This window comes from Bicyclus anynana, chromosome 23 (assembly GCF_947172395.1).
Source record: "Bicyclus anynana chromosome 23, ilBicAnyn1.1, whole genome shotgun sequence".
NCBI classification, from domain to species: domain Eukaryota; kingdom Metazoa; phylum Arthropoda; class Insecta; order Lepidoptera; family Nymphalidae; genus Bicyclus; species Bicyclus anynana.
The window spans coordinates 2,357,961-2,368,250 of record NC_069105.1 but is presented as its reverse complement, the minus strand read 5'-3'; the positions used below and the strand labels follow the sequence as shown (position 1 = coordinate 2,368,250).

Below are 10,290 nucleotides of genomic sequence, written 5' to 3'. Positions count from 1 at the left end.
TAATTACTTATCCGAGCTTCAAACTAGAAACAAATGGTTAGAACCTAAGAATAACTTAAAAGTAGGAGATTTGGTTATTTTTAAAGACGAACTGACTCCTCCTTCTTGTTGGCCTCTAGCAAGAGTTACTTCAATTAACATAAATAAATCTGACAATTTAGTCAGATCTGTTACTTTACTGTCAGGTGGAAAAGAGTATGTTCGACCTATCCATAAGTTAATAAAACTGTTTAATTGTTAATTTAATATAAGAATTTAACTAATATTATAACCATAATGTATACTTAATTAAAACTGCACGTATGTATAAATAGTCATTAAGATAATGATTGTATGAACCTTGATTGTAATTGCCTCTTTTATAAAACGTAAAACTTAATGCCTACATAGGAAAACTTAACAGAGAATTGCTACTTGTAAACTAAATTAAAGTAAGATATATACTACTATCTACTATCTATGTAAAACCAAATTAAAATATTTCTTAATTTCTTATTGCAAGCTAAATTAAGGAATTTGATGTACTTTGCTTACATGTAATATTTATGTACACTGTCATACTTAATTGCTCATACATTGCTGTAACCAAGGGAGGGCGAGAGTGTTCAGTATTTCCGAACTGAATTTACAATACATAAAATCTTATCTATTTCCGAACGACGATTGGCGTCTCATTCTGGCAACCCCTTGGTTCCTCTCTCCAAAAACATGGCGGATTAAACGCATCGTGTAAAAGTGCTCTTCGAGTTTTATTTAAAAATCTCCATATATAGTGAACCAGTTACCTTGCAATACTCAACATCAACCTAAATAAGTCAAGTAAGATGATTTCTACATCAATGGTCTTGAGAATGAGGGAAGGACTCTTATAGCGGACAATTTTTACACATCTATCGGACTAGCAGAGACATTGATTGCAAAGAAAACTTTTATTTGTGGTACACTGCGAGCCAACAGAAGAGGTTTGCCAAAAAAAGTTGTGAGTCAAAAATTGAAAAAAGGACAAATCCTTGGTAAAATGAACAGAAAGGGAGTAAGAGTGCTAAAATGGGTTGATAAGCGTCCTGTTTTGATGATAAGCACATGCAGAAATCACGATGCAAGTATTAAAGATACTGGAAGAAAAAGAAAGGGTACTAATGAAATAATAAAGAAACCTGAATGTGTCATAAGTTACAACAGATATAAAAAGGGCATAGATTACAGCGACCAAATGTCCTCTTACTATACTACTCTAAAAAAAGGCCTCAAATGGTATAGGAAAGTGATGATGGAGATGATTTTCGGGATCGCTTTCGTAAATGCATGGATCGTTTATAATATAAACAACGAGAATAAAATTAGCAAGCTTGACTTTACAGAAAAAGTTATAGAAAAACTTATAAGTCTTGTTACAGCACATGCTAACACTCAATCAGACATGCAATCATCTCATCGCTTAGAAAAAGCAAATAAAAAGCGAAACTGCGTTGGATGCTACAACACATTGCGAAAAACACTAAAGCAAAGAGGCTGCGAAAAAAGTAAAAAAAGTAATGACCTCTTGTACCCAGTGCTCAAAAACGTACTGCCAGGCTTGTTATAATGAAGCACATTTGATGTTTAAAAATAAAATAAATAAATATCGATGTTTTACTGACAACAATAGAATTTTATCGACATAATTATCGTTCTGTGCTGATATCGGGTGTTTACGACCCTAAACTTTGTATTGTTTTTTTAAATATGCAAGAAGATCTGAATATTAGGACTAATGTAATTTTTGATTGTAAATATTCAATCTAAACACATATCAGGCACATATTCAATGTAAAGTCCAATAATTTCAGATATTTTTTACTTTAAAGGTAAAATACTGAAAAGGTCGCTTAAACCCGATAACGCACATCAGCAAAGTTTATCATAGGGCCCATTAGACCCTATACAGCACTTTTTAGAAGTAAGAGCAGTAGTATAACGCACTGAACGTGTTAAAAATTTCTTAAATGGCGCACAACGGTACGTTAAAACCGCATTCCCTGACTGTCGGCTACTATACCGTAGACGGGCTTAACGATAACTTATTCGGGGTCCGCGAATGGATACGCGACCACAAACCGGACATCTTTTTGGTGCAAGAGACCTTCTTGAAACCTAGCCTTCGCGAACCCAAAATAGGGAATCACTTAATGATTAGAAACGACCGGACCACCCAAAGGAAGGGAAGTACAGCTATTTATCACAGAAGGGCTCTCCACTGCACTCCTCAGTATGTCAGGTCAGTATGACCGGCCATTCGCCGATCACACTGGTTTCAATCTATCAGAAAGGTGATAAACACCTACTAGAGAATGACATTCAGACACTCCTCTCTTTAAGCGACTCCGTCATCCTAGCCGGTGACTTCAATGCTAAACATACAAGCTGGCTTAACGCTTACAATAACTGTAAAGGACTGACCAAAGAACCGAAGACCGTGACGACGCCAATTTCATTTTGCTCACTCCTGACAAACCAACACGTTACCCGAGACTGACCGACAGACAAAACCAAACTCCGAGCGTACTGGATCTGGCACTTCTAAAGAACATCGCTCTTGAAGCGAGTCCATTGGAGGTGTTTTCAGATATAGTCTCAGACTCGGACCACCGACCAGTCATACTCCAGCTTGGCCCCCCGCCCTCCACGAGCCCCCCGACCAAAACTATAATCAATTACGTGAGACTGTCTGAGCGTCTCAAGTCCATGGCTTCACAGCACCTAGACCAAATTCCTGACGATATAGGAACGTTAGCAGAAGCGCTCGCAGCTTCTTCAAACCTAAATGGTCATATTCGCGAAGCAATAAATGATTGCACTAAGGTGGTCCCTGCCTTCAGCACGGCCCCCTTGTCGTCGGATTTACGGGTCCTATTTACAAATAGAAACGCCCAGCAAAGACGCTATGACTCTGAACCAACACGACAAAACGCGAGTCTACTCTGGACTCTCCAAAGACGGTGCAAGCGTCGCTTGCGCTGGCGTTTTGACAGACAATGGGACGACCGACTGAGAGAGCTCGAGCCATCGCACGTAGCATTCTACGACGTGGCGAGACATCTCAAAGCCGACCGTCTCGCGGCCACCCCACCTCAAACGCCCTGGCCTCCCGAACGCGATCGAGGATATCGATAAGGCCGAATGCCTAGCCGACAGTCTGGAAGCCCAGTGCACTCCGAGCACTACGGCACTCGTAAAATCACAGGCGAAGAAAGTGAAGTCCGAACTCACTTCTATACTATCTCGCCCCCCGGACGGAGTCAAAATTACCCCCACGTCATGCGAGGAAGTCTCTGCGGTTATAAAGGGTCTGCGCAAAAAAAAAGGCCCCGGGGCCAGATAAGATTAGTAATAAAGCACTAAAGCTTCTCCCGGTCCAGATAGTCAACCTCCTGGTGAACATCTTCAATGTTCTCCTAGCCCACTGCGCCTTCCCAGACGCATGGAAAGAAGCCACGGTCATTGGCATCCACAAGCCTGGTAAACCCCGTGACCTCCCGACTAGCTACCGTCCAATTAGTCTGCTTAACACCATTGGCAAGGTGTATAAGATAATCATTTTGAATCGTTTAAAAGCCATTTGCGATGAGAAGCAACTTCTCATCAATCAACAGTTTGGATTTCGATGTAAACACTCGCGTGTTCATCAAGTGCACCGCCTCACCGAGCACATTTTAACCGGTTTCAATAAATTTTATAACCCTATCGCCACCGGGGCGCTCTTCTTTGACGTAGCTAAAGCATTCGATCGTGTTTGGCACGAAGGCTTGATATACAAGCTAAACCGTTCCGGCGTACTAAACAAAATGGACCGCTTACTACACAGCTTTCTGTCCAACCGCACCTTCAGGTACTGTATAGACGGAACGCTCTCATCTCCGTGCTCTCCCCGCTTCTATATTCGCTCTACACGTGCGACATTCCCACCGATCACCCGGGCGTTCACGTCGCACAGTTCGCGGACGACACCGCACTGTACGCGACGGCCGTAAACCCGCGCTCCATCTGAGCCCGCGTGCAGAAGGCAGTCAACGTCATAGGGACTTGGTTCCGCCTTTGGCGGATAGAAGTCAACCCAGAGAAGAGCGCAGCTGTGCTCTTCACTGGCAAACCGTTTTGCCAGAACAAACTCAAAGAAGTCTCACTCTACGGAGCTCCCATCCCCTGGCAACGTACTGCCAAATACCTAGGCGTGACCTTTGATAACCGCATGAGCTTCTCCATGCACATTAGGGAAGCTAGAAAAAAGGCTGCATACGTAATGCACCGCCTCTACTCGATGATTAACGTTAAAAGTAAATTGTCCCTCCGCTTAAAACTAACGCTTTATAAAACTACGATCCGTCCGATCCTAACCTACGCTAGTGTAGTGTTCGCCAACCGTCCCAAAGCGACCCTTAAGCCGCTTCAAAACTCTGCAAAATCGATTCCTACGGCAAATCACGGGCGCGCCGTGGTTTGTACGTAATAACGACCTCCATAGAGATTTAGAACTACCTTCAATAGCTAATCACATGAAACAGCTCTCTCAAAACTATTTTGAAAGAGCTGCCATCCATCCCAACCAACTAGTGGTTGAGGCTTGCAACTATACTCTCAACCTTAACGCTAACTCCAAGCAGAGACGTCCCAAAAACATCCTTTACGATCCTGACGATGACATGACAACTGACAATGCTTCTCAGGCAACACAATCACAAGCTACACAGCGTCTTCGCCGGCGAAGACGAGGTCCCCGATATCTAACGTCACCCGGAAGTGGGTTTTCTAACTCACGATCTCGGGGGCGTCCGGACTGATTCACTCAGGTCACGGTCAAACCCTCCCGAATGGCCCTCTAAGCCGAGGCCCGAGTCTCATAGGAGACGACCTTACAGAGCCGTTCCGTCCTCTGTTTTTATTTCAGCCTTCGTGCACAGGCGATGCTTCCGCGCTCGCCCACCCCCTACCGGTGACGTCGTAGTGGTTCCACAGGGAGCTAAACGGCATTTACTCAACAAAAAAAAAAATATTTTCATTTGTGGTCTCGCGCGCAATAGATGATACTTACGCCTTCTCTACAGTACTCGCGAAGTTGAACGTATTTCTCAAAGCAAAACAATGTCGGAAGTAAAAAAGAAGAGACGGCAATACTGTGCGGAATATATTAAATTCGGATTTATTGAAAATCCCACAAACCCATCGTCGCCTTTTTGTCTTCTATGTCTAAAAACATTTTCGAATGAAGCAATGAAGCCTTCAAGGCTGCAAGATCATTTGAATAAAATGCATCCAGATAAGAAAGACAAGAATGTAGCATATTTTCAAGACCTAGAGAAGAAGCATAATACACAGCCAAGTGTAGCAAAACTATTTGTCCAAGCGCAGACGTCGGACGACTACGCGGGTTGCGGGGTGCGGGGACACCGCGCCGGCCCGTCGTGCCAGCGACCGACGCGCGGACACTTCGAAATTGATTCGCACGGACTGTGTGCGCATACACAATACAATATTGTTGTTTGGTCTTTTATATACTTAAATAAAATTCACGAAGAGCACCAGTATTCATATTTACAACCACCAGCTCGTTAACACATCACTATTTTTGGTCTTTCGCCCTTCTAACTTTGTGGATTTGGAAACAAGCCATACGACAAACAAGAAAGGATTTCTGCAAATGGGAATACCTACAACACACAGCTGTGAAGAATTACGAGAAGAACACCACGGAAACAAAGGACGAGGGACACGATACTGAGTGAGTTCGTTCCATTTTCCTTCTTATTTTTCCGTCTTCCTTGCGCCTTCCTTTCGATTTTTCAAAATTAGAATTTCTTCACACGCTTAAGGTAATCATTATTACGTAATAAACTTACATCTAATTCTTATAATAATCATAATCTTCATATGTACTTAAATACTTTTATTGAGAATTATAATAATCATTCATTATGCTCCAAGCTAATTTTTTTAATTAATTGCTTGCTTATTCATTTAATATTACACGTAGTTAACTACCTACACGTATTCAACTCGCTTCGACCGCTCGGCCGCTCGGCCGCTCGGACAAAAAACCGGTTCCTTATCGCTAGCGACGTAGTTCTCATACCTATCTTGCAGTCAATTTGCATCGTAATAATATAATATGAATGCATCAAATAGGTAACTACTCATCACGCGCGGCTTTTTAGCTGTTTTCGGCGGCTGCTAAGCAAGTTGACGACGACCTTCGAGCTTCGTACAATATCTCTTTGTTAATTGCTCAAAAAGGCAAACCACATAACATCGGAGAAGAGTTAATATTGCCAGCAATAAATCAAGTTATAACTACAGTGGACCCCCGGTAATCCGGCCTCTGACTAATCCGGCGCCCCCTGTAATCCGACATGACAGAATTATGTTTGACAATTCTTGCTAATATCACGCAAGTTTGAACAGGTCACAACTCGTACGCGCCACCGCTATTGTGCTCGACGCGTATGCATTGTTTTACTTAGTTTGAATTTGACTACTAGTGATAGCGGTACGGCTTAGCGTACGTTCATTGTTTACTACTTATTTATTCATTGTGTATTAGGTATATGTAGTACCTAGTAATGTCGTCATAAACCCACAAGCGAAAGCACAAAACGTTGACAATTAAAGAAAAATGTGATATTTTAGATCGCTTAAATCGCAATGAAACTTTCAGTAGTTTAGCAAGTGAATACGGCGTAGGCCGATTTACAATTTATGACATTAAAAAAAAACCACGAGAAGAAGTTCGTGTCAACTACTGACTGCGGGCCAGGTAAGAGATAGACACTCAAGGAAGCTGAACATCCAGAAGTGGAAGAAGCTTTGTACATGTGGTTTCTTCAGGAAAGAAACATGCATGCACCAATTTCGGGACCCATGTTGGCGATGAAAGCTAAGTTTTTTTATAAGGAAATAACAAAAAAAGATGATTTTGTGGCCAGCAAAGGATGGCTAGAACGTTTTAAAAGTCGTCATGGCATACGTTTAATGACTATTACAGGAGGGAAACTTTCTAACGATGCCACCTGCATAGAGCCCTTTAAATTAAGATTTTTGCAAAAGGTGAACGATTTAAATCTTGGCCCGTCACAGGTGTATAATGCAGACGAATCAGGGCTTTTTTTGCGTGTGATGCCTAACAAAACTTTCGTTTCTTGTAACGAAAAAGACGTACCTGGACGAAAAGTGAGTAAAGAGCGTGTAACCATACTACCATGTGCTAATGCTGCAGGTACACACGCGCTTACGATGGTGGTCATTGGGAAATCTAATAAACCAAGGGCATTCAAAAACATTGATTTACCTGTACACTATTACGGACAAAAAAGTGCATGGATGACAAAAGACCTTTTCAAAAAGTGGTTTGATGAATGCTTGGCACCTGAAGTTAGAAAATGGTTAAAAGATCATAATTTTCCTCAAAAAGCGTTGTTGCTTCTTGATAACGCTCCCGATCATCCGTCTGAAGAAGAACTGACAACTGAGGATAAATGCATCACTGCGATGTTTCTTCCGCCAAATTGCACTGCACTGATTCAACCAATGGACCAGAACATCATTCAGTTTGTTAAGCAAGACTATAAAAAAAACCTACTTTTAAGAGCCGTATCAAAAGACCAACCAATAGAAAAAACTTTAAAAGAATTTAATATGAAAGACTTGGTTTTTGCTCTTAGTCAGTCGTGGAGTGCGTTACCGTCATCAACTATTAAATCGTCTTGGAAAAAGTTATGGCCAGATATAATCACCACTCCTAGCAACGATCCACAAATCAGTGTAACTTCGGAAGTTATAGAACAAGTCTCTACTGAAACACAGATAAGTCCGGAAGATTTGGAAGTCTGGTGTCGTGGAATGGATAAAGAAGAAAATGTTTTTCTTGAAATGCCTGACGAAGATATTATAAAAGAGGTTTCTAATAATACAACAAACGATCAGGAAGATAACGACGACGTGATTGCAACTGCTCCACAAGTCACAGATCAAGACGCAGTTAACGCTTTTGAGCTAGGTTTTGTGACGGAGTAAAGCGCCATCTGTTGGTATGATGACGAAATCCGTAGAAAACGCGCTCATAAAAGGTGCGAAGAATTGATTATATTATGGGTCGCTAGTGAATGGCCGTCTAAATCATAGATGGCGACAGGATCGTGTCTCTTCGTGTGAAATTGCGTTTCGTTTCAGGGTCGGGGTGTGCAAATTGGCAATTTTCGGGTAAAACAAACTTCGTGGGGGTTCAAAAACATAAAATAAGGCACTAGAATGGTGTTGGCAAGCTTATGATTTGTGAATACAAAAATAAAAGGGATAAAGATTTTCTATTGTTATAGTTAAGATTTGTATGAACGAACGAATTTTTTGATGCGTCGAACGAAAACGTGTGAGCAAAGTTCTCGCCGGGGACAGGGTTTCGGTGATTTTCTGGAAACAGCCACCATGAGCTGAACAAAAATATCCGGGGGGAAGGATTTAATGTAGCAGGTCTGCTGAGACCAAAAACCTTAACTAAAATATTATGTTCAGCTCATTGAAAATATAAGTTTTATTAAGTCTTGGGAAAATCACAGGAGTCTTCCGTGAGTACTTATTTTTTGCACATTCAGGTATTACAAAATGGCCGCTGTTAAAGAATGTATAAATCTTTGTTCCAGTTCCCGTTGGCAATGAATTCGTATAGCGACTAAATTTAATATTCGGGGGGGTGGGCCAGAGAGAACTGATATTATCAGGTAAGAAATATTTTTCACTTTACGGGACATTGTGCGGGGTCATTGACCACGCCGGTAGAACTTGACAATGACGTGTCATTTTTTTCGTTTCAGTGGGAAAAACAAGAAAGAAATATATAAGAATGAGTTTCGAGAACCTTTGAGAATGTAAAAGGGTAATTTATGAGTTTTTACGAGTTTCGAAGAGGTTGTACGAATCCGTCGTGACGTCGCGGGATTCGTGGAAGGCTTTAAGAAGATAGTCATTTGCCGGTTACAACATCCGGGAACGTCGCAAGCTGAGGCAGACGGAGTAGCCGTACCAGGTCAAGGGAGTCCGGCAGGACATATAACCGGGTAAATACCCAGACAAGGTCAGTCCTAACCTGTTTACCAAGCTTGCGTTGATCTTCGGTGTTATGGACGAGAACATATCTATACAGTGTTAATTTCGGGGGGGGGGGGGGGGGATTTTTGGATATTTGGACATTGGATCTGAACCGTGTTCGGATATAATTTAAAGTTTAGTGCTTAACGATTTATGGTGGTATTTTGTATGTGGAATTTTGTATTTTGTACGCGGTATTTTGGTATATTATGATACTTTGTGTAATTTTGTCCAACAGCAAATATTATGCTGTTTGAGGATTCTATAGTAGTACATGCTTAATTAAAGGTTTGGTTATGCTTTCTCTTACGGAGGTGGGATTGTGGGAAAATAAACAAACTTTCCGTTTGGTTGGTTAGTGACCGGTAGTGTGATTTGGACCCACGGGCTCTCAATTCAACGACTGAGATACCGGGACATTAGAGCCTTTGAGTCCGGTCCAAGTAACCCACATCTTCTTTCCTCCGTGGGACGAGAAAAACATCACTCGCACTAAGCGTATATGATTTATCATAGTTACTAGTTATCTAATAAGAAATAACTGACAAATAAAGAATTTCTGGACTTTCTGTGTGAGTCTTTATTATTTCATCCAAAGAGCCTCACAGTCTCAATTAGGTAGGTTAGGTTAGTTTAGTAGGAAATAGCATACAGTGACCAGGTGGACTGGACCCAGGACCTCTGGAGCTGGATTAAACATAAGTTCCGACACATCATTTTTTTTCTCTTTGTGACGCGTGGGCCTGCGGCCTCCAACCCTGTGGGCCTGCGCGGTCGCAGTTTACAATGGGCTGAAGAGAATGGTACATCCTACAACGAACTTTTACTTTTGTGAAGACTGAGGGACAAAGCTTTGATCTCGCGTTATAATAACCTTTAACAAAAAAAATTGATGCATATTTCAAAGCTTCATAATTTGATATAGTATTCACGACATGATTTTGATTAATAATTCTTGATTATTTTGGTAGATATGTATGTGCATTTATGCTTAATTTTATAATAAAACGTAAGCTCTCAATTGTTATTTAATTTACTAAATTCGACTTACATAAATTAAGTCTGATTTGTACTTCAAAGTATGTATGTACATACATATGTACGTATAATACATTTATAGACTCTCGTCATTAGATATGTAATTTGTCGGATTACAAGGTACTCTTTCGTAAAAAAAAC

At 41.2% G+C, this 10,290-nt stretch overlaps 1 protein-coding gene across 3 annotated transcripts; it reads left to right on the top strand.

Moving 5' to 3' along the window:
* Positions 1-3,987: 3,987 nt before the first annotated feature.
* Positions 3,988-9,591, top strand: LOC112047489 (jerky protein homolog-like). Of its 3 annotated transcripts, XM_052888827.1 has the most exons (3): positions 3,988-8,591; positions 8,667-8,744; positions 8,838-9,591. In XM_052888827.1, exon 1 carries the CDS (start codon positions 6,844-6,846, stop codon positions 8,041-8,043), a length of 1,200 nt encoding a protein of 399 aa, XP_052744787.1. In that variant the 5' UTR covers positions 3,988-6,843; the 3' UTR covers positions 8,044-8,591; positions 8,667-8,744; positions 8,838-9,591. The 3 variants fall into 3 exon arrangements, with proteins under 3 accessions (XP_052744787.1, XP_052744786.1, XP_052744785.1); XM_052888826.1 differs by having other exon boundaries at positions 8,667-9,591; XM_052888825.1 differs by having other exon boundaries at positions 3,988-8,744.
* Positions 9,592-10,290: the final 699 nt, after the last annotated feature.

Coding starts and splice junctions, on each gene's coding strand:
- LOC112047489 (XM_052888827.1), top strand. CDS start 6,844: ATGTGGTTTCTTCAGGAAAGAAACATGCATGCACCAATTTCGGGACCC.